The sequence below is a fragment of the Trichomycterus rosablanca genome, chromosome 10, assembly GCF_030014385.1.
Source record: "Trichomycterus rosablanca isolate fTriRos1 chromosome 10, fTriRos1.hap1, whole genome shotgun sequence".
Lineage (NCBI taxonomy): Eukaryota > Metazoa > Chordata > Actinopteri > Siluriformes > Trichomycteridae > Trichomycterus > Trichomycterus rosablanca.
In genome coordinates, this window is record NC_085997.1 from 36,858,735 (window position 1) to 36,883,373 (window position 24,639).

The 24,639-nt window shown below is 44.0% G+C and overlaps 1 protein-coding gene across 3 annotated transcripts in view; it reads left to right on the top strand.

Annotated features, from left to right (window-relative positions):
* Positions 1 to 18,710: 18,710 nt before the first annotated feature.
* The window catches only part of adam11 (ADAM metallopeptidase domain 11), a 34,665-nt gene continuing 28,736 nt past the window's right edge, over positions 18,711 to 24,639 (top strand). For all 3 annotated transcript variants that reach the window (XM_063003285.1, XM_063003283.1, XM_063003284.1), the window contains exons 1-2: positions 18,711 to 18,911; positions 22,647 to 22,855. In XM_063003285.1, the coding sequence (XP_062859355.1) occupies positions 18,863 to 18,911; positions 22,647 to 22,855 (258 nt within the window). In that variant the 5' untranslated portion in view covers positions 18,711 to 18,862. The remainder of the gene's footprint in view (positions 18,912 to 22,646; positions 22,856 to 24,639) is intronic.

The window sequence follows — 24,639 nt, forward strand, 5'->3', positions numbered from 1 at the left end:
GTTTTTCCTCTCACAGTCCAAAGACGTGCAAGTGAGGTGAGCTGGAGACACTAAATTTTCCATGACTGTGTTTGATATTAAACTTGTGAACTGATGAACCTTGTGTAATGAGTAACTACCGTTTCTGTCATGAATGTAAGCGAAGTGTAAAACATGACGTTAAAATCCTAATAAATAAATAATTTTATATTTATATACATATATATTCCTGGCAGGAGCTCCCATGTCCACTATTAAACCCTTGCAGCTCATTCAAAATGCAGCTGCCTGTCTGGTTTTTAACCAACCCAAACACTGCCACATCACCCCACTGCTGCCACATCATCACCCCACTGCTGCCACATCATCACCCCACTGCTGCGTTCTCTTCACTGGCTTCCTGTAGCTGAACGCATTCAGTTTAAAACACTGATGCTCACCTACAAAGCCAAAAATGGACCAGCCCCAAGCTACCTTCGAGGCCTAATCAAACCCCGCTCTGTACCACGCAGCCTCCGAGCCTCTAGTCTCGCTCGACTTGATACTCCACCCAGGACTAAAGGAAGACAAGCATCAAGGCTCTTCTCTGTTCTAGCGCCCAAATGGTGGAATGAACTTCCTCTGTCTGTCCGAACATCTGAGTGTCTTGCTGTCTTTAAAAAACGATTAAAAACCTTCATCACAAAGCCGCTCAGGTGGCGCAGCGGTAAAAAGACACGCTGCAACCAGAGCTGGATTTCTGATACACCGTATCGAATCCAGCTCTGCCTTACCGGTCCGAGGCTGGGTGGCTATGAGCAACGATTGGCCGGTTGCTCAGTTGGGGGGCGGGACAAAGAACCGGATGTGGGTCTCTCTTTGTCAGAATGCGATTGCGACCTCTGTCGGCTGATTAAGAGGCGCCTGCACAGGGATGGGAAAGGGTGCCCTTAGAGTGTGTCTCTCCGCATGCAACGCTAGGTGGCGCCAAACTCATAAAAAATGTGTGGGTGGCAAAGATGCATATGGCTTGCTGCTCATGTGTCGGAGGGGATATGGGTTAGCTTCAATCACCTCGGTCAGGGCAGGGTTCGGCATAGACAGAGAGGAAGCACGATGCAAAAATTGAACAATTGGATGCGCTAAAAAGGGGAGAAAAAGGGGGAAAAATTATTAAAAAAAAAAATAAAAAAAAAAAAAATAAAAACCTTCATCACCTCTTTACTAAGCACTTAAGCTGACTTGTACTTATTTACTAACATTTTTTTTCCATTTCCAAAAAAAAAAAATATATATATATATACACTTTGGTTCTAACAGGTTTCAGCAGATTTGTGTTCTTCGACTGTTGTTTACTTAAACTTGAGAAATGAAATGTTCACTATGGAAGCACTTCTGTAAGTCGCTCTGGATAAGAGCGTCTGCTAAATGCAGAAAATGGAAATGTAAATATATGATGTATTATCTGAAAGCTGAGTTCGTATGTTGTGATCGAGTGTGACGTGGATTCTTGTGTGCTTGTTTTCATGAAACGGAAGAAGACGAGTGAATCTTCAGGCCTGAACGTCATCAAAGGTTCTGACTTCAGCTTTATTTTTATAGACTTACGTACAGATGGGTGACAAATTAAAAGAAAAGCACACACAGCAGGTCCTAGGAAGGTGTTTGACCTTAAGTTTCAGTGATGCCACACCCCTCCTCCACAGGATCTTCCTTTAATTAGGGTTTGCACGAGGGCTGTGAAGAGCCTCGTATAAGGCGTCACCCCCAAAATCTTCATTTGATGTTCGATCGGGTTGAGATCTGGTGCTCGAAGGCCGTAGCATGTCAAGAACATCAGCTTTACTTTCATCAGCATTCACTCAACTATCATTGTCTTGGAGTGTTGAAAGAAACCACTCCCATTAGCGTGGTCGTGTTCTTTCTTAATGATTGGATGGCTAGTAGAACTTTGTATTGATTTGCAGTGACTGTTTTCTTCAAGAGGATGCTCTTGGATCCAAGCCATGCCAGCCACACACACACACACACACACACACACATCTCATCTCATCTGCGTTTTCCTTTCATTCGTCACCCAGATTATTTTCTCTGTATCTCTTTTTTACACTACGTAGCCAAAAGTATATGGACACCCCTTTAAATAATATATAAATGTACTGTGAATTATATGCTTTCAACGTCATGGCAACAGTTTGGGGAAGGCTCTTTCCTCATCCAGCGTGGCTGTGCCCTGAGCCTCAATACCATTAAACACATTTGGTATGAACTGCAACGTCGATTGCGAGCCACGCCTTCTTGTTTAACGTCAGTGCCTGACCTGACAAATACACTTTCGAAAGAACGGGCACAAATTCCCCACAGACTAAGTTCCTCAGAAATGTAATATGGCAAAATGCAAACTGCTGCCGTGTTCGTGTCCGTGGTGGGATATCCGGGCACCCTGTTGCAGCGGGATAATCCGCTAACACACTGGTACCGGGATTCTGAACTGGGCTGGGCGCCCCCCTAGCGGGCATAATTAACAATGCCTGCAGCAGACACAATTGGCCTTTAAGGTCTGCAGTGTAGGAAAAGGCCTGCACTGTGTAAGGGCTCTGGTTAGTAGCCCAAGGCGCCTGTATAGGAAGTGGAGGAGCCCGGAGATCAGGGCGTGGCTGTCCCAGGCACGAATTCTGGCCTCATGTGTGAACCCACAGAAAAATATGGGCGAATAAAGAAGGGATTGTGGGGTCTGCAGTAGTGGAAGACGGATTGACTGCATTAAATTGGAAGGGAAAAAAAATGCATAAATCGGGTGTCCACATACTTTTGGCTATATAGTGCTTCAGTCTTTGACTGTGTAGCATCTAATGCTGTTATTCTTTTTACCCATGATGCAGCTTGCAGCCTAAAGGCAAGCTATGTGAAGGTGGAGGACTCGAGCAGGTGAGCAGTGGGTTTTTCTTAATCAAGTGGTGCTATAATTGAGATGCTTGAATGTTCACAGTCAAGCAAGCTTTAGACCCGATGCATGGGTGTTTCTATGGTAACAGTGCAACAGAAATGCCCCTGCTACAAAATCAGCCCTTTAAATTTTGAAGTTTATTGCCAATCATAAAGAAAAAGCAGCTTTTTTGCTCAGATGCATCAAAACCCATGATTATGTAAAGCTTGCTTGGCTGTAAACAGTGTCAGAACTTTCCACTTCCACATGGCAGACCTGCTTTTTGGTGGTTCCTAGATCATATCTGACCATCCAGACATGATCCAGGAACAACTGGTAGGGCAGTTGTAGCCTAGTGGTCAATGTACTGGACTAGTAATTAGAAGGTTGCTGGTTTAAGCCCCACCAGAATCTCAGAATCAGAATCAGAACTGCCAGGTTGTGACTGTTGAGCTCCTGAGCAAGGCCCTCAACCCTCAATTGTTGTAAAATATTGTATACTGTCACAGTACTGTAAGTTTGCTAAATGCCAAGAATGTAAATGTGATTCCAGACAGTTTGGTCCGTGTTTCTTCTAATGGGTGCAGGCAAACTAGACCTATTTATATGGGTGCAGAGAAGTCACCAGCTTCCAGTCAATTACTGTGGAAATAATGAACCATAGTGACCACAACATTGCTGTATGCAGATTAATTATGGCACAATTACGGCCAGTTGCCATGAAATGCATTATATGGCCAAATGTATGTGGACACCTGACCATGAGCTTGTTGGTCAGCCCATTTCAAAAGCATGGCCATTAATTTGAAGTTGGCCCACTTTTTTTTAAACAAGGTTTTGGAGTGTGGCACCAATACTAATAAATGTCTGGCTCACAGTCAATTTTCCTATTCGTCCCAAGTGTGTTCAGTAGTGTGGAGGTTAGTCCACTCTGTGCAGGCCACTGGTCCAAACTCATCAAACCATGTTTTTATGGACCTTCATTTGCACATTACAGTAGACCCTTAAGTTATGAACCGTTTACCATACGAGCATTTCGGGTTATGAACGATCTTTTTCAACTTAACGTACGAACAAATTTCAGATTACGAACCGTAATTCGCGAAACGCATGACGTCACGAACAAGTTCACTCCAACCGTCTTTCTACACACATATACTGTATATACAGTGTATCACAAAAGTGAGTACACCCCTCACATTTCTGCAAATATTTTATTATATCTTTTCATGGGACAACACTATAGAAATAAAACTTGGATATAACTTAGAGTAGTCAGTGTACAACTTGTATAGCAGTGTAGATTTACTGTCTTCTGAAAATAACTCAACACACAGCCATTAATGTCTAAATAGCTGCAACATAAGTGAGTACACCCCACAGTGAACATGTCCAAATTGTGCCCAAAGTGTCAATATTTTGTGTGACCACCATTATTATCCAGCACTGCCTTAACCCTCCTGGGCATGGAATTCACCAGAGCTGCACAGGTTGCTACTGGAATCCTCTTCCACTCCTCCATGATGACATCACGGAGCTGGTGGATGTTAGACACCTTAAACTCCTCCACCTTCCACTTGAGGATGCGCCACAGGTGCTCAATTGGGTTTAGTCCATCACCTTTACCTTCAGCTTCCTCAGCAAGGCAGTTTTCATCTTGGAGGTTGTGTTTGGGGTCGTTATCCTGTTGGAAAACTGCCATGAGGCCCAGTTTTCGAAGGGAGGGGATCATGCTCTGTTTCAGAATGTCACAGTACATGTTGGAATTCATGTTTCCCTCAATGACCTGCAGCTCCCCACAGGGCATTCCAGTAATCCATGTTCTTGGACTGCTTGTCTTCAGCAAACTGTTTGCGGGCTTTCTTGTGCGTCAGCTTCCTTCTGGGATGACGACCATGCAGACCGAGTTGATGCAGTGTGCGGCGTACCTGACAGGCTGACCTCCCACGTCTTCAACCTCTGCAGCAATGCTGGCAGCACTCATGTGTCTATTTTTTAAAGCCAACCTCTGGATATGACGCCGAACACGTGGACTCAACTTCTTTGGTCGACCCTGGCGAAGCCTGTTCCGAGTGGAACCTGTCCTGGAAAACCGCTGTATGACCTTGGCCACCATGCTGTAGCTCAGTTTCAGGGTGTTAGCAATCTTCTTATAGCCTAGGCCATCTTTGTGGAGAGCAACAATTCTATTTCTCACATCCTCAGAGAGTTCTTTGCCATGAGGTGCCATGTTGAATATCCAGTGGCCAGTATGAGAGAATTGTACCCAAAACACCAAATTTAACAGCCCTGCTCCCCATTCACACCTGGGACCTTGACACATGATACCAGGGAGGGACAACGACACATTTGGGCACAATTTGGACATGTTCACTGTGGGGTGTACTCACTTATGTTGCAGCTATTTAGACATTAATGGCTGTGTGTTGAGTTATTTTCAGAAGACAGTAAATCTACACTGCTATACAAGCTGTACACTGACTACTCTAAGTTATATCCAAGTTTCATGTCTATAGTGTTGTCCCATGAAAAGATATAATGAAATATTTGCAGAAATGTGAGGGGTGTATCACTTTTGTGATACACTGTATATATATGCCGTTTTTTGTTGTTGTATAATTACTCCTGCCAGTAGCTGTCACTGTGTATCAGACAAATGGGACATTGAGTAAGAGAGAAGAAGGAAATTATTATTTCGTGAAATTACACTTACAAAATACAATGCTATACAATGCTAATGAAATAATAATAATAATTTAAGATTAAAGGAAAATATCCTTGTATTTATAACTAAAAAGACAATTTAAGACATTAGAACGGTTAGGGGTAAGGGGGGGTTTGGGAGGTCTGGCACGGATTAATTCTATTTACATTATTTCTTATGGGAAAAATAGGTTTAACTAACGAACCTTTTGACTTAAGAACAGCCCTTCAGAACCCATTACATTCGTAAGTCAAGGGTCGACTGTATTTATAAGGTAAAATTGGTTGCTGCAGACATGCTAAAGGCAAACTGCACAACAAGCGCCAAGGTACTAGAAGTACTTTTCAATAAAGTGTGAGAGTTCCAGAAACATGGAAGAAAGGCGTCACTGTAAAACTACCAAAGAAGGGCGACTTGTCGGTGTGTGGCAACTGGAGGGGCATCCACCTACTATCAGTATCAGAGAAGAGCCCTATTACAGCCCTGTAGAGCCCCATTACAGAGGACGAGACAAGCCATCGAGAGGATCCTGAGAGGAGAGCAGGCAGGATTCACAAGTGGAAGGGGATGCATGGACCAGATCTTTGTTTTGAGCACCATAGTGGAACAGTCACTTGAATTGAACTCATCACTCTTTGTTTGATAGCATCCACCCCTTGCTCTGGAAGATTCTTAGAGCATATGGATTTTCAACAAAACATGAACACCAAACTGAAAATCTACAAATCAAATGTCCGCTCGGTTCTCCTATATGCCTCGGAAACCTGGAGAACCTACAAGAAGATAGAGAGCCGGCTCAGAGGCTTCGAAGGGCGACACACAGGCATCAACAACATTGTAGACGAGGCGAAGCAGAGACGTTGGAGATGGCTGGGCCACGTCTTACAGATGAGCAAGACCAGACATCCACATGCTGCACTCAGATGGGCACCACCAGGGAAGAGGAAGAGAGGCAGGCCATTGGGCACATGGTGGAGAACAATGGAGAGGGAGATGGCAGTGGAAAGCAAGAACTGGGATGAGATACACTAGCTTGCCCAATGATACTTAATCCCATTGTTCCATGTCATAAGGATCACATTTCTGTCTCTGCTGGTGTGTTGCACTTCACTGGGTGGCACAAAACGCCCACTTGATCAGTCAGATGGTCATTGTGGTGAGGAGGGACCCCCCACACGAGTGCTTTTCAGCTGAACAGGTGTCGGTTTCACCCCCCCTACTACACCTCAGGTTCGGGGTGAGTGGAGCTCCTCTATATTTCTATTAGCTAATGAGGAGTTTTTGTCTTTGAATAAATGCTGAAATGAATCCTACAGCATGAGCAACGGTAGATGGACTGGGGGAGGGGGGTGTTTGGCATGTTGGTTAGCCAGTAAGTTTGTAAATGCAGTGTTACACACCCAAGGGGGTAGCAATTTAGCAAATAACTAGTAACTGTACACTAGACTCTCCAGTTCTGATGCCTGTGTCTTCTTTGGAGATGCTTTCAACTGTGGTCAGTAATTAGTATGGACAGTTTTACTGGCCACTGACTTTGCAGCCCTGTTCACTGGAGGGTTGGATGTTTTGGGCTCATCCCTCATTAGACCGCTGTCCATGGCTGTTCACCACAGCTGCCTGTGACGCCCCTCGCTGTTTAGGCTGCATTTACAGCATTTACCAGGTGCTTATCACAATTATGACTGAATACAAGTGGAGCAATTAAGGTTTAAGGGCCTTCGTCATCTGTGGCAACTTAGTGGTGACAGGGCTTGAACAGGCAACCTTCTGATTACTAGTCCAGTACCTTAACCACTGGATATCACAGCCCTAGGCAAGTCGAGAGAATAATGCAGATCCAGCTGTTGATCTGAGGGAAATACTACGTGATGTTATAACGTTACTCTCAGGGTTGATGAGACCATCTCGACCTGCCTAGGATGAATTTCCAGATTTGTACTGCTAGCTCTTGCAAAATGTGGCATAACGTTGTGTGTTTTGCTAACAGGAAGTACAGGCCGCTGTACGCCCAGTCCCTGAGCTTCCCCATGTTGAGCTACACCAGAACCAGGAGGTTCAGTCCTTTCGAAAATCCTGCTCCAGTGCAAGCGTGGAAGATTCAGGAGGAGGATCTGAGCAAGGACAAACTCAGGTAGCTGCCCTGCGTCATGTTCAAAACTGGGACTAGACTGGCTAAAGTGTATGAGGAATATCAAAAGTATGTGGACACACGTTCATTAGCTTGTTTGACACCTCATTACAAATCCATGGGAGTGTCTGTGGTAGTTTGGCAAATTTTTTTTTTTGTTAATTAAATTGACACACTCAGGTGGCGCAGTGGTAAAAACACGCTAGCACACCAGAGCTGACATTTCAAACTCCTCGGTTCGAATCTCAGCTCTGCCATCCGGCTTGACTGTGCGGCTATATGAACAACGATTGGCTTGTTGTTCATTCAGGGAGGGAGCCGGACCAGGGACTTCTCATAACTGCTGCAATTACGACCTCTGCTGGCTGATTGGGGAATAATGCGTTGATCAGGGTGTGGCTCTCCGTACACAAAGCTGATCCGCATATGAACTCGCCTCGTGCAGGTAAAAAGATGCGGTCGGCTACTGCACACGAGTCAGTTTGCTCTCCTCAATCAGGGTGGAGGTCAGCATTAGTAGAGAGGAACCATAACGCAACTGGGTAAAAATTGGACGCGCTGAAAAGAAATATTTGTGAGGTCAAGAAGTGATGTTGGTCAAGAACGCCTGGCCAACAGTCCAGGTTCTGATTCATCCCAAAGATAAACCCTTTAAACCAGGTGTTCATGAACTTCATGCATGTTCCACATGACGTGTGGTGTCCACATACTTTTGTCTATATAGCGTATAATTCCACATAAATAAATCCTCACCGTTTACTCTCAGGAAAAGCGAAGAGCCAATCAGCAGCCACGACAAGCCCTCAGCGACTCCTTCCCCCAGGATCGCGAGGAAAAAGAAGAGCCTGGGCTACTGCGAGTGCTGCCAGATCAACTACAAAGATCAGGACGAGGTAAAAAAGCTCGACGTGTCTCTTAGATCGGTGAATAATTCATGAATCTGTTTGATAAATCAAAGCTCTCTGGTCTTTGTGATGTTTTGCTGATCAGCACCTTCAGTCGGAGGTCCATCAGCGCTTCGTGCAGGACGTTAGTAATTACGCCGTGATGGACCAGCTGGTGGCTGAGATGACCTCCGTGTTTGCTGACCGCTTGGAACCGCGGGATGATGACGAGCTGATGAGGTGAGTCGAGGTTTTTCTTTCCTTATGTATGTGGACACCTCACCATGACATTTTACATTATAGGCATTTAGCAGACGCTTTTATCCAAAGCAACTTACAGTACTGACCATATACAATGCAGGCGAGTGAGGGGTAAGGGCCTTGCTCAAGGGCCCAACAGTGGCAACCTGGTATTGGTGGGGCTTGAACCAGCCACCTCCCAGTTACTAGTCCTTATAGTTACCACCAAAACACGAGCTTATTGGAGGCTGGTCAGTCTAACACCAGCACTCTCTAGCACAGGGTTTTTCTAACTTTTTTCAAGCAACCCACATTATGTCTAGATTCTTTTTTTAAAATGCATTTTCTCCCCAGTTTCCTCCCGATTTAGCGACTCAATTTTGTCTTCTGCTGCTGACAGATACCAGATTGCAGTCGAGGAGAGCACGTCACTGTACACGCCACTTCCGACAAGTGCACAGCCCTCCTCTTCTCACCCCTGCATTCTGCACAGGCGTCTCTTCCGCCAATCAGGGTCCTTACGCAGCGTTTGAAGATCCCACCCACCCACACACAGTCCGGCCCCCACCCTGAAGATATGGTGGCCAATTTGTATCTGCTGCAGGCGCTGCCAATAATGCCCACCGAGTTTCGCACCGAGGAGTGTGCTAGCGGAAAATCCCGCTGTGCCACCTGGGCACCAATGTCTAGATTTTTTACGTGACTCGGGCAACACAAACAATTCGTCTTAATTTTATTTGCTACGCTATGTTCAATCTGCTCCCACTGTGGTTTACAAAATGCGACATGAAGCCTCCTCAAGGGGGCGTTTGCATACATTTCAATTAAATTATTATTATTATTATTTTTCTCTGCGACCCATTGAAATAAGCATGGAAATGACCAGTGTCCACATACTTTTGGCTATATAGTGTATAATTCCCCATAAATGAATTTGCACCATTTACTCTCAGGAAAAGCTGGTTAAGTTAATTTAATTATTATTTTTCTCTGCGACCCATTTTTTTTGGCTTATGGAAAAACCCTGCTCTAGCACAATATGCTGTTGTAACACGGTAAGAATGTGCCTTGATCAGGTGGTGCAGCGGGATATTCCGCTAGCACACCAGTGCCAAGATTCTGAACTCCTCGCTTCGAAACTCGGCGATGCCAACTGTCGGCTGGGCGCCATCTAGCGGGCATAATTGGCAGTGCCTGCAGCAGATACGTCTCTGCTAAGTGTGGGATGGCCGGACTATGTGGGTGGGGTCTTAAAACGCTGTGTAAGGACTAAGGGTGGGCGATATGGCCCTAAAATAAGATCACGATATTTCAGGTTATTTTTTGCAATAACGATATTTTTGGCGATATAACAAAACACTGAAAGAGAAAACACTATTGCACAAAAAAATTATGTTCAGTTTTTATTTAGAATTAATATAAGTTAACACTTCGTAAAAAAATGTAAGACGTATGTAAGAATTACGCACACTTTTCTGTATTTTGTCTTTCCAGTAAAAATAATGTAACATAATGTAATGGCGGAGTCAGACAATTTCCATAGGGGTGGCCAGACTGAGACCATTGCTCACACAGGGGTGGCACAGAAACGTGTGGTCACTCACTCATTTACCTATACAGGCAGTGAGAGCCATGTAGAATTACATCACGAAGACCCGCATACTACTAAGCTTTTTTTTTCTTCATTTTCCCTGACAAGTAAAAAAAAAACAAAATATAGCAACCGTAACATTATGAGGAAGAATTTCAAAGATATTCCTTTGCAATACTTTATAATTTGGCTGCCAACCTCTGTGTACTGATGAGACTCAATTGAACCCCAGAACATGCTAGCGTGAATGCATGGAAAACTAATTTTAATTTTCTTTTAACAATATGATACAGACTGACCAACACTATTAAGCCAAATCAGCATTGAAAATTGACTTTACTTTTAATAACCTTCTTCAATGCTGGAGCTTTTTAAAACGGAATATTTTCTTTAAAACAGAAGTGTTATTTAACTGCTATTAAATTGTTTCCCAACAAAATCCGCCCAATTTGGCGGATAACCGCCCAATCTGGCAACACTGCAACGCGCAGAGCCCGGTGGCGCCTTTACTCGTAGCGCGCCACAATTACTACTAAGTACAGTAGTATTAGTACTAAGTAGCAGTAGTAGTACTAAGTAAGTAGCAGTAGTACTACATCTGTGTTGGTGGTTGACATTAATGTTAAGAGTATTCCTGCGCTGTTTGGTGGAGGTGCGCTGTTGAATTGCGTCCCTGTGTGAACCTGCGTGCAGAAATACTTCCGCAAAAAAGTTGCCGGCAAAGCGGTGGTTGGGGTTTGGGTTGCCAAAGATTCATTTATGGTGGACTTGAAGTTTTTGGAACGAGCTCCTCCACCGCAGAGCCGCTTTCCGCCATACTCGTTGCTGTGCCCAAATGACCCACGTAACGAACGTACGCCATTTGCGTAGCTGTGTGACGTCATTACGTAAACAACGCAGAATATCGCTATTATTACGATATGGGCTTTTTTGTATCGTTTTAAAAATTATACCGGTATTATCGTGAACGATACGATATAGCACACCCCTAGTAAGGACCCTGATTGGCAGATAGAGAGGCACCTGTGCAGGGTGCATAGGTAGTCATATTGAAATAAGGATAAACCTTAAAACCTTTAAAACTCGTAAAATAGCTAGCACTTATACAAACAACGTTACTAGAAGTGTAATCACGCTGACTAAAACTAGCTTGCTAGTTGTATACACCACCCTTTGTGTGATGTGGTTGTGTGATGTTAGCTTTTCTCGGTAGCTTGTTTACATTGTGAATTTTGGCTTTTCCTCCATCAGGTCTTCTAGCGACTTGGCTGAAGTGCAGGATCTGACTGAAAATGGATTTGAGATGTTTCAGATGAACTTTACCCAAGATTCAACACGAATATCTGCATCTGTAAATACCGTGGTGGTCAAAGATGATGACGAGCATGTTTCTGAAACACCACCTGAGCCTCAGGAACCTGAAGAGCCTTGCATAGACGCCCCATATGAAGCCAAGTGTGTGGAAGTAAACACTCCCAGTCCTGGTCCAGTCCCTGCTGTTGGTATTTTGGGTTCCGTTCCTGAAAACGAACCTGAACCTGAGCCGGATCTTTCACGAGTTGAATCAAAGTCAGTAGAGGTCTGTGCAGGGTCCAGAGTTCCTCCACTAGAAGATACCTTGGAGGACAAAGTTGCAGCCACTTACACAAGTTCTAAGAAGAACCAGGAGGAGATCCGGATGGAGTTGCCATCAGAAGTGCCACTGGTGGACGCCTTGTCTTGCTCACGATTGTCAGTTTTGCCCTGGAATCTTTCAAACGGAGTAAACCCGAGGAAGCGCAGCAGGTCCTTCACCCTCAGTCCAAAAGCCTCGAAGATAAGGAGGACTTGCATAATGTCAGAGCCAATCAATCTGATCAATGATGTCAACGTTGATTACCCACCTGTAATCCGTTCTGATAAAAGGAAAGACGAGTCTCTGGGATGTGCAGACACCAAGAAATGTGTTCAATCTGAGCTCGAACCTGCAGACCAGGACTTGCTGAAAGATCATCTCCTGGTGAATAGCATCCTCACCAACGTGAAGGAGCGTCTATCCTGCCCGAATGATCAACAGAAACCTGCTAAAGATCGAGGATCATCAGAACTGGGTCCTCCTGAACTCCACCCTTTCTACTTGGATGACAGCTATCGTCGACCTTCTTATCTAGACCCTCCGAAACTCATCCCTTGTGCTCCTCTTCCCTCACCGAAAACCTCCCACCCGTGTACCAGTCAAAGCCAAGCCTCCAGCGCCTCCCTCCTCTCTCAGTCCTTCTCCTCCGTCTGCATCGAATCCGCGCTCATCCCGGACGCCGCCTTCTCCACCGCGTCCTCCGAATCCGACTGGGACTCGGGCCTGCTGTCGCGCCTGGCGCCCGCCGTTCGGCTCCGCCCCAAGGCGGGGCAGTGCGAGCTGGACCTGGGTCTGCTCCTGCAGAGCTCGTGCGCCGGGGTGCAGGACGGAAGCTACGCGTCTCGGTTGTGCTCCGTACTCCAGCCCGCAGCGTCGTCGCACGCGGGTTTCGGAGACGTGAAGAATTCGAGTACCGTGTACAGAACGATCGAAACGTTGGATTGGCGGATCATGTCGAGTCTGGGAGTGTAGCTGAAAGACTTAACGCAGATTGTTTTGTATGTCGTGCCTCGGGTAATACTTCAGGGATGAACCTGGCAGCCTAGCCTGTTTTAGCTAAGCAGTGCAATGAGACCTACGTGTTGATGTTGGAGGGTTTTGGGTTGGTACCACTGGGATCTTCTTGAAAGGAAGATGTGCTGTGTGCAATCGTAAGGATTTTAAACTGGTTCTAATTGGAGGCTGCAAGTGTTTGCCAAACAGCTCCAAGGTTCTCTCAAGTTTACTCTGGTTACCTCCCAAAAACATGCCAGTAGATACACTGACTGTTAAATTATGCGCTTGTAGGTCAAGAACAATAGTTCAAGTTCTGTGTAGTACAGATCTGCATGAAATCCGACTTCTTAAGAAGGAGTTTCAATACCTCAAAAGAAAATCTAAGGTTGCTGCTAACTTCGGTCAGTCAACCATTTAAACAGCAAAACAAAACCTAGGTGCGCTGGCCGGGCGCTTAGTCGCCTTAGAGTTACGATGTCTGTGGTGGAGCGAACTGGGTAAAGCGAGCTAATAAAAGTACCTGGTGCTAATCAATCCGCCCTGATTTCCAGTAAATGCTTCATTATGTAAAAAAGGGGAAGATTTTCAGTCAAGGGGCGCAGCGCCAGCTCTCGAACTTTGCCCGGCTGTGCCTCTCGCCATCACCGTCATGGAACCGCGCCAGCGTTCAGAATTTAATGAGGCTCTGCCGTAGGGGGCGACAGTCAATTAATCTAAGTGCCGCATCTGGATCCGTGCCCGTTCACCGCCACAGCGGGGATCAAGTGTCGAATCAGCAGTGAGACGGAGGGACTGTAACACAAACTTTTCACAACAGAGAGGGGGGTCAGATGGAATCGACCTTCAGACGTGTAGTGAAGGTCAACAGTCCAGACTTCAATTGTTTGGATTCGGTGTCTCCAATACTCACTCACCTTTAAAACCGCTTGCTTGATGCATCTTAAAGCTTTGTTGGACAACCTGTTCCAATATGATGTCACTGGTCCAGTTTTTTGACTCGCATGACCTCATTCCCAGAACGGAGTGGTTTTCCAGCTCCATGAAGGTTTCGTCCATCGTGTGAGTGGACCACGTGCACCCTGTTGTGATGTGAGATGTGTGCAAGTCCTCCAGAACTTAATTAGAACCTTAATTTCGACCAGGACGGGCGTCCAACAGGCACAGTTGGCTGTACGTTGTTAACGACATGATGAGCGAGGTGTCGGCCAGGGTGATGCCAGTGGCAGAGGTGCTATCGGGAATTGAGAACCACTAGATGTGCAGGGTGCAGTATCAAAAATATGTTGACACTTGACCATCTTTTCCCCAAAAATATGAAGTTTCCACCAGACCCTGCAGCTGCTCATTGCAGCTACAACAGTCTCTGTTTTTCTGGGAAGCCTTTTTACCAGATGAGTCTTATATTGTCATTACAATCGACATTCCAATTCATCTCATAAGGGTTCAGTGAGGATGAGGTCAGAGCTCTGTGCAGGTCACTGGAGCTCCTCGTCATATTATAAGGTCTTCATGGACCTTCAATTCAGTACTTACTGCTGGTATTCGTGAATGGATCAGAAGTAAATGGACAGATTTAATAATAAATGCACATTTCTGATGCTGCTGCTTTGAGTGACGTTGGTGCTGTTTGGAAGCTGATACATGAATGCTGTGACGTCTGAGCCTGATTATTCCGTCCTCTATAGTTTGCTGGTCTGTTGTCTGAGCGTCGGCGCTGGAGCTGAGAGCTGTACATGACTAAGAGTAAACATAAATCACTTTTCTATGTAAGAATACAATGTGTTGGAAAATCATGCTAATTAATTATTTTATTTTCTCCTTTTTTAAGTTGGTTTTATTGATTTTATTGCTGGATCTTTTATAAAGTTTATTAAAACCTGTTTCAACGTGTGCCTTGTTTTTTATCCCCCGTCTTTCCTTAAGAGTCAAAAGAACACAAAACTAAAAATCATACTGGAATATGAATGTGACACAATGAAAGGTGTGTGTTCATACATCCCCGCTGATACTCAGATACACACAAGTAAATCAGAAATGACCGAGTTGGTTCATTTTCACTAACTGCTTTATCCTGGTCATGATCAGGGTGGGTCCAACACTATCAGTAATGTACTCTGGACAGTCCATCACAGAGCTGAACCAAAAGTGCCTCCCAAAAAATGAAGGCTTAATCAATTTTCTCTGTAAAGATCTAAATTGAAAGGTAGTGTGGTACAGTGGGCGTGGCACATCAACATGGGTCCTGGGGACCAGGGATCGAGCCTCACCTCTGGTGCTTATTTCTGTGAGGTTTCTACATTATTTCGATGCCAACATGGGTTTTAAATGGTGGTCTAAAGAGATCTTGGGTGTGTTTGAATACCTGGTGAGCTGCCTTGCTGTCTTACTGCCTACACAGGCAGCTTCCTCAGTAGAGAGGATTCTAATAAGTCATTGGTTTATAAGTCAGATTATTCGAACACGCTACTTAGACCGAGGTTACAGTAATTCCCTTAGTTTTTGCTTAATAAGCTAACACAGTTAGCCTCATGCCATTCAAACCAATGGGATGAGGTGGCACTCATCCAAGGCAATTGCTAGCATGTCAGCTAACGTCTCCCTCCGTGTACTGAAAACGGTTAAATTAGCGGACACACCCAAATTTACAAATAAGTAAAACCAGTTTATACAAATTAAAAACCAATGATAATTTATTTACGTTTGAAAAGAACTCCGTTGGTTGCTCCGCATCTGTCTGTCATGTTTGTTTTTGTGAGAAAAGTCGTGCCGCACTGAATGCTGGGATTGCCTTCACCGCTAAGGCATCTGTGAAAATACCGTTCAGATTGAAAGTGCCTTACTAGGCAGCATTTTAAGGCATCTAAGAATTTGAAGTCTTCTTTTCGGATGATGTAAAATGCTGCCTATGTAGAGAGCTCACTAGGTTTTTCGAACACACCCCTTAAGTTAGAATCTTACCGATGCTGTTGACCTAGCTGGGCGTCCAGCTGGCACACTTAGGTGTGTCTGATGTAGGGAGGGAGGTTGACTGGTTCCTCAGTGCTGCTAAAATTACGACCTCTGCTGGCTGGTTGGGGCACCTGCATTAGTAGTGGGGGGTTCACTGAGTTCATAGCGGTACAGCTCCCCCGGGAAGCTCCACCCCTGGCAGGTGAATAGAAGTGGCCAGTGATTGCATGCATATCTGAGCCTGTGGTGGATTGGGATTAAAATTGGGGAAAATGCAACCAAGAATTTCCATCTGTTTGGAAAGTATGAAGAGTTATTTCTGCAATATCAGAAGGAAAAACCCCAAAGCGTAAATTAAGCAACTTGTTTAAGGGGTAAAGTAAATAAAATAATGTCAGAATGGGGGGCGATTACTTGTCCACACCACCGTGTTCCTCTATTGAAAGTGTGAGTTTGCTCCTGTTAGAATGTTATTGTTGGTTGGTGCTAAACAGTAAGAACATCTGAATATCTATCACTTGAGCATAAGCATTCAGCCACCTCTCAGTATCCATTACTGACAGTAATAAATCTAATAGTGGTTGAGCTGAGGTAGTGGTGTGGCGGATGCTGAGTGCATTAGCTCTGGCCTTTATGAAGGGCATTATACTGATCGATTCCTGGGGCTCCTGGGTACGGGCACGTCTGGCTCAGCGGAACGGCGCTCCAGTACTCCATGCCATGTTCGGATGATACCGGATACTTATTCCATGAGCTCGTATTGGATTTTTTAGATGTTTGACCTGCGTAGCTCTGCTTCAGTTCGACATGCAGCCAAAAGTATGTGGACGTTTTCCAATCCGGTCATCCTCAGGTGCTTCAGCTTGACCCAGTGTATTAAATCAATGATATAAAGTCAATGAGCTGCTTTTAACCTCTTGGCAGAAGTTTGATGAGTTTGCTTTGGAGGAGCTTCACTGTACCCTGACCTCTGGTCACTTAGAGTAGTTTGGCACGTTCTCCTTGGGTTTCCTCTGGGTATTTCTCTAAAACATAGAGCAGTTGCCCTGCTGCTCTGAAATGCCCTCTGATCGATCGTCTTGCGCTTGTGTTTCCATTTGGCACCGGACCAGGATGGCATGCTTGGAGAAAACGATTTACTGAAGGTTCTCTGCATCTGGGGAGGATTTTTAAATGATGTAGATGAAGCACAGAAGATGCTAATCACCCACAATGCACTTGGTGAGAATTAGGTGAGGCTGAGGTTTGATTAATTCACTTCTATGGAGACATTTGTCGTGGCTCTGCAGGTAAATTACTGGACTAATTTCAGAGAAAGGTCTTTGGATCGAGTCCCTCCCAAGCTGTTGGACCGTTGGGCAAGGCCCTCAACTCTTCATTGGTTGGGTTGTATTCAGACACAACTGTGAGTTGCTTTGCATGAAAGGCGTGTATTAAATAGCATACATCTGGACAGTGGTAGCTCAGTGGTTAGGGTGGGTAGGTCGCTGGTTCAAGCCCCACATCTGCCACTGTTGGGCCCTTGAGCAAGGCCCTCAACTCTTCATTGGTTGGGTTGTATTCAGATACAGCTGAGTCGCTCTGCATAAAAGGCGTGTAATAAATAACATACATTTGGGCAGTGGTAGCTCAGTGGGTAGGGTACAGAACTAGTAATTGGAAGCTCGCTGGTTCAAGCCCCACATCTGCCACTGTTGGGCCCTTGAGCAAGGCCCTCAAGTCTTCATTGGTTGGGTTGTATTCAGATACAGCTGAGTTGCTCTGCATGAAAGGCGTGTATTAAATAGCATACGTGGTAGCTCAGTGGGTAGGATACAGGACTAGTAATTAGAAGGTTGCTGGTTCAAGCCCCACATCTGCCACTGTTGGGCCCTTGAGCAAGGCCCTCAGCTCTTCATTGCTTGGGTTGTATTAAGATACAACTGAGTTACTCTGCATAAAAAGGCGTATATTAAATAGCATACATTTGGGCAGTGGTGGCTCAGTGGGTAGGGTACAGGACTAGTAATTGGAAGGTTGCTGGTTCAAGCCCCACATCTGCCACTGTTGGGCCCTTGAGCAAGGCCCTTAATTCTTACTTGCCTGCGTTGTATGTTCATGGTCACAACTGCAAGTTGCTTTGGATGAAATTATGGATAAAATACAATTATGACTGTAAACAGTTTGAGCAATTGAGGGTATCTCAGGGGCCCGACAATGGCAACGTGGCAGTGCTGGGGCTTGAACTGGGAACCTTCAGATTACCAGACGAGTACTATCAGTGGTTTTCAGTAGTACAGGATTATAAGTGGACAGTTTGGAGACCCCTAATCCAATCCTGATTAAAAATAAAAGGCATTATTTATAGAGAGACCTACATGCGCCAGTTTTATCTGTATGCTGAATTTATCATATAGAAAACTTTTGCGCATGCGCATTTGATGTTTTTGTGCATTAAAACGTGCAGTTTTGCGCCCGAACAAAAACACAACGTAACAGGGGGTGTCCAAACTTTTTCCTCTATATGGACTGAGACACGGTATGAGAAATGAGCGATGCATTGTGAAGCCCCGCCCACCCTCTGCGCCGAACCAATCAGGTGCGGTTCCGCCTGCTGCGCGCTCGGTGCAGGTTAGCGGTTAGTGATGCGCGCGTGTGAGTGCGCGCCTGAGTGCTGCAGAGAGCCGCAGCTTCGGTTCCGATCCGTTCCTGTCCCGGTTTATCCCTCCGCACTGATTAGATCGGATCAGAGCTGGCTTTCTTTATCCCGGGTTAATCAGGATCATGCCGTAGCGCGCGGTGCGGCGGAGCTCTTGCTCAGGCTCGCTCAGTGATTGCAGTATTAGCGGGTTTGTCCTTGGTGGGGAGCCGGGAGCGCAGTATGTGAAGGCCATGCGGGCGGCGCGGTGCCTCCTCCTGTGGGCTGCGGTCTCCGTTACAGGTAAGAATCGTGTCCTTTTCTATCGAACCGGGTGAACCGGGGACGCGCTGCACCCCTCCCGTTTTACTGCGGAAACTTGCAGCCAGGCTGCGCACTGTAACCCAGATTCCTGCAGCATCGCGCATCCTAACGACGCACCAGCGCGTTCAGATGCGCACCAGTAATCCGATTATCGTCTGATTCCAGCACTTACCGGCTATTACGGTGTCATTTAAGCAGCATATGAATCGGATTCAATCCTGTCGTGTGGGAAAAAAAAAGTGTGAAAGATAAAAATCAGATCGGTGGCACTGAAGTCCAGTGCGGTGTGAAATGTGACACGAACAGGCTGGAATTCGTCTGAGTTTTATGACTTATTTTACTATAATATCTGTGATGATTGCTGGTGTGAACGTGCGCAAATTTAAACCGAATTAAAGCGCTTAGTGAATTTTAAAAACTGATGGACACCTGGGTTTTACACACACATTATTAATCGCAGTATAATCGAAATTCAGTGATTATAATCTGATTAGTATAATTATTTAATCAGGTGTCAGTGTTATCACAGAGAGAAACCGGATTAGGGTTCCTACTGGATTTCAAAAACTGTGATTGATTGATTACTTTATTAATCCCCAGATGGAATTTCTGGTGTTACAGCAGCAAGTCAAATCACAACCATCACAAACACACGTGTCTTGTGCGAAAACCATGTAGTAAAAATGAACGAGTTTCTTACATTTACTTTGACTTTTATTTGATGTCAGACAGGATGAACCTGAGATATTTCATGTTTTATCTGTTCAACTTCATTTCATTTATTAATAAACCTCCATTCCTGCATTTAAAAAACAAAAAAAGACCTGGAATGCTGATTCATCTGACCACAATACACATTTCCACTGTGTGATGGTCCATCCTAGATGCCTCTGAGCCTGGAGAAGTTGATGCCGCTTCTGGACATGGTTAACATAAGGCTTCTTTTTTGCACAGTATCACTTGTGCAGTAACTCTGTATTGTAGAGCTTGATAAAGGTCTGATAAACTAATCCCTCACCCATATGGTTATATCAGCTATTGTTGAGTGGAGGTTCTTGGTGCCGTCTGAGGGATGGAAGATCACGAGCGTTCAGCTTAAGCTCGCACCCTTGGCCTTTACGCACTGAAGTTCCTCCTGATTCCTTAATGGTTTAATTATATTCTGCACTGTAGAGGGAGAAATATGCAAATCCCTTCTAATCTCTCTTTGAGGTTCATTGTTTTTAAACATTTCAATTATTTTCTCACACATTTGTGGACAAACTGGATCCTCTGATCATCTTTATTCATCAGAGACTCTCAGCCTTTCCTGGATGCTGCTTTTGTACCAAACCATGATTACAGTCACCTGTTTACAATCGCATAATTATTTAGTTTTTTCACCTCATTACTCGCCTTAAATTGCCCCGTTCCAACTTTTTTTGGAATGTGTTGCAGGCCTGAAATGCAGGAATGGATGTTTACTAATAAATAAAATGAAGTTGAGCAGATAAAACATGAAATATCTTACATTCTAAGACCCACCCCAGAGAGTGGAATATGCTTGTTTACGATTCATAATTGCCCTGTGAAAGCATTTGTGAGGTCTTTTCCCAATGTTGGATGAGAAGACCTAGCTTCCATTTCAGCTGACATTCCATTCACTTCAAAATCTTCATTTGGGTGGAGTTCAGAAACTGCGCAGGCTGTATACTGCCCTACACTGACTGAGATTTCTCCAAAGTTGCTGAATCTTTTTACAATGTAATGTACGGAGATGGCAAAAGATGACTGAATATTCTCTCACGAGGTTTGGTACATTTACATTTTTGGCATTTAGCAGACACTTTTATCCAAAGCGACTTACAGTACTGTGACAGTATAGTATCTTAGCAATTGGGGGGGTTAAGGGCCTTGCTCAGGGGCCCAACAGTAGCAATCTGGCAGTGGTGAGGCTTGAACCAGCGACATTTGGATTACTAGTCCAGTACCTTAACCACTAGGCTACAACTGCCCTACAAAGTACAAAGTAGTTGCCCTGTGATGGACTGGCGACCTTTCCACAGTGTTTCCTGCCTTTTATCCGGTGAGCTGTTCAACCCTGAATCAGATGGATCAGTGGTAAAACAGACAATACAGAATCAGAATCAGAAATACTTTATTGATTCCAGAGGGAAATTGCAGTTCTTACAGTAGCACCCAATTATGTAGAAGAATAAACACTACTAGTTTAAAACAAAGAAAAAAGAAGAAAAAATTGCAAATAGAAGTTAAAAAGTTATTTCACACATAATTAAATAATTAAAATACTTACATTATTAATTATTGCACATATGAATAACGAATATTGCACAGATGAACCATAGTGTCACACATTAAGGGAGGAATTATAGAGTTTGATAGCCACAGGTAGAAAACATCAGTATATTTGGGGGTATCAGTATTTATTGAGGTGATCATGTTATATGCATATGTCACATGTCAAGGCAGTTGTAGCCTAGTGGTTAAGGTACTGGACTAGTAATCAAAAGGTCACTGCTTCAAGCCCCACCACTGCCAGGTTGCCACGATTGACCCTTGAGCAAGAGCCTTTAGCCTCAATTGCCTGGATAATATAATGTCGCAGTACTGTAAGTCGCTTTGGATAAAAGTGTCTGCTACAGTGTATAGTTGGGTGGTATTAATGTTATGGCTGATCGGTTTATACTCAGGTAATGGACATAATATCAGAAACAGGCAGCAATACATTATACATGAAGGAACTACCGAGCAGAAAAACGTCTTCACATCCTCCTGAATAGCTTGAGGTGTGATGTCACGCTCCAGAACTGTTCTGTACCTAGAAATAAGTTCCTGCATGGGTTTGTCAGACCAGTTTAATCACTAAGAGCTGTATAGAATCAATTCATATTATTCTTCAGTTCTGGAGCTGATCTTTAAATGTCATTCTGTTGGACACCTAGTGCACCAAGCAGGACACAGAGCAGCATCTTAATAGCAAACGTAATATAAAATAATATAAAAATTCAGGTACATAGAAAGACATTTGAAATTTGGCATGTTCATGACCATGAACTTCTCAGACATACTATTTTAAAACTGTAAGCATTAATATACAGCCCCCCTCCCTTCAGCTTTTCAATCAGATTTAGGAGTGTGTCTGTGGCAAAAGCCCAATGTTGGATGAGAAGGTCTAGCTTGCAGTTCCATTTCACTCCAAAATGTTCACTGTGGTCGAGGTCAGGGGTCTGTGCAGGCCGTATAATGCCCTACACAGACTGAGATTTCTCTGAATCTCTTTACAATATTATGTACGGTAGATGGAGGATCTAAAGACTGATTAAAGACAATGCATTTACTTTCTTTACATTTACATTTTCAGCATTTAGTGGACACTTTTATCCAAAGTCACTTACAGTACTGTGACAGTATACAGTCTAAGGAATTGAGGGTTGAGGGCCTTGCTCAAGGACCCAACAGTGGCAGCCTGGCAGTGGAGGGTCCAGTACCTAAGCACTAAGCTACAACTGCTTCATGCTTCTTTACATGCTTCATCTCTCAAATACTTAAATACTTGTTTTGTTGAGTATTTATTAGAGTAAAGTTTTGAATAAAGTTACTCCACTCACCTCTTTTAAACACGTCTGCAGTATTTATATCAGTCAGACGTTTGTTTATTAGAATAATCGCGCCCATCTTTAATGTTGACGTCTCACTCTGTGTTCGTCTGTGCAGGCTGGAGCGCCGCATCGCAGCAATGGCGAGAGAGAGCAGTGGGAGGGGTAGAATCAGGTTTTAGGAAATTTTTAGAAACTAACGCCCCTGATGAGGAACAGATCACATACCCACAGAGGCTCCAGCGGCGCACGGATACGGAGGATGAAGAGCTGGCACACGGGCACCTGGGTACCACAGTGAAGAGCGCCGACCCCAACACGCCTCACGTAAGAGACTGTTTGTGATCTGTGATGTACAGATGTAAGAAAAGCGTGTGTAAACCCTAAACTCAGGGGTGTCCACATACTTTAGCCTGTATAATGTGGTCGTGCATCTTAAACTGTATTTATTGTCTGTTAGAGAAGCTGGTCCACGTCAAGCTTCAGCTGTACAATATATGGCCAAAAGTATGTAAACACTACTTCTAAATTTAATGGTGTGATTAGGATGGGATGGAGGAGCTTCAGTAGCTTGACGTCAACTTCTTTTGGATACTTTTGGATGACCTGGAGCGTTTGATTTCAGACCACCCTTTTTATCCAGCATCAATGCCTGACCTTAAAAATGCTCCTTTGACTGAATAGGCACAAATTCCCACAGATAGAGCATAGAATTTTTAGCTCATGATTTTAGAATAACTTTGTCCAGCAAGCTCATGGTCAGATGTTCACACACTTTTAGCCATATATTGTAGGTAATGAAGATTAAACCTGTGGTTGAGCCGACCTTCCAGTAATTCTTTATTCATGAGTTTCCATTGGTGCAGAACTTTACTGATGTAAACAAGGACTTTCCTTCACCAGAGGATTCACAACAGAACAAAAGAAACAAAAGAAACAAAAGAAAGAGCAAGATGTGTCCTATAGAGCAAGATGTGCTCCTCAAAAGTCTGACATGCAGGTCCTCAAATAAAGAGAATTCAGTAGCTTGTTACTGTTTCTAGGAATGACCAAGAGCACAGTGTAGTAACTGTGGACCTGTCAAAATGTCAAAATAGACATCGCTTCACGTCCTGAGGTTCACGACACTTCTAGGGTTTTTTTGTCAATGCTTTTTGACAAAGAACCAACTCATTCCAGCTGTGAAGCATGGTGGAGGGAGCATCATGGTCTGGGGCTAGTTTGATGGCTCAGAAAATGAGCAGCTGGCAATTAGGGAGCGATGACTGAGAATATGAGGGTAGGTTCATCACCTGATGCTGAATAAACGTTACAAGGTGACGACAACGGCGATGATGATGGTGATGAAGATAAAGAAGATAATGTGATAAAAACTATAATGATGATGGTGATGGTTATAAAGACTATAATGATGGTGAAGATTAAGAAGATGATGGTGATGAAGACTATAATGATGATGATGATAATGGTAATGATGACTATAATGATAATGAAGATGATGATGAAGACTATAATGATGATGATAATGAAGATGATAATGAAGACTATAATGATGATGATAATGAAGATGATAATGAAGACTATAATGATGATGATATAGATTATGATGATGATGATGTAGATTATGATAATGATGGTGATGGTGATGGTTATAAAGACTATAATAATGATAAAGATGAAGAAGATGATGGTGATGATGAAGATTATGATGAAGTCTGTAATGATGATGAAGATGATGGCTATAATGATGATGATGATGATAATGAAGATTATGATGATGATGAAGACTATAATGATGATAATGAAGATGATGAAGACTATAATGATGATGATGGTGTTGAAGATGATGATGAAAATGATGATGGTGTTGAAGATGATGATGAAAATTATGATGAAGACTATAATGATGATGATGATGATGAAGTCTCTGATGAAGACTATAATGATGATGATGATGAAGATTATGATGAAGACTATAATGATGATGAAGATGATGAAGATTATGATGAAGACTATAATGATGATGAAGATGAAGAAGATGATAGTGATAAAGACTAATGATGATTATGATGATGGTAATAATGACGGTGATGACGATGATGAAGAAAATG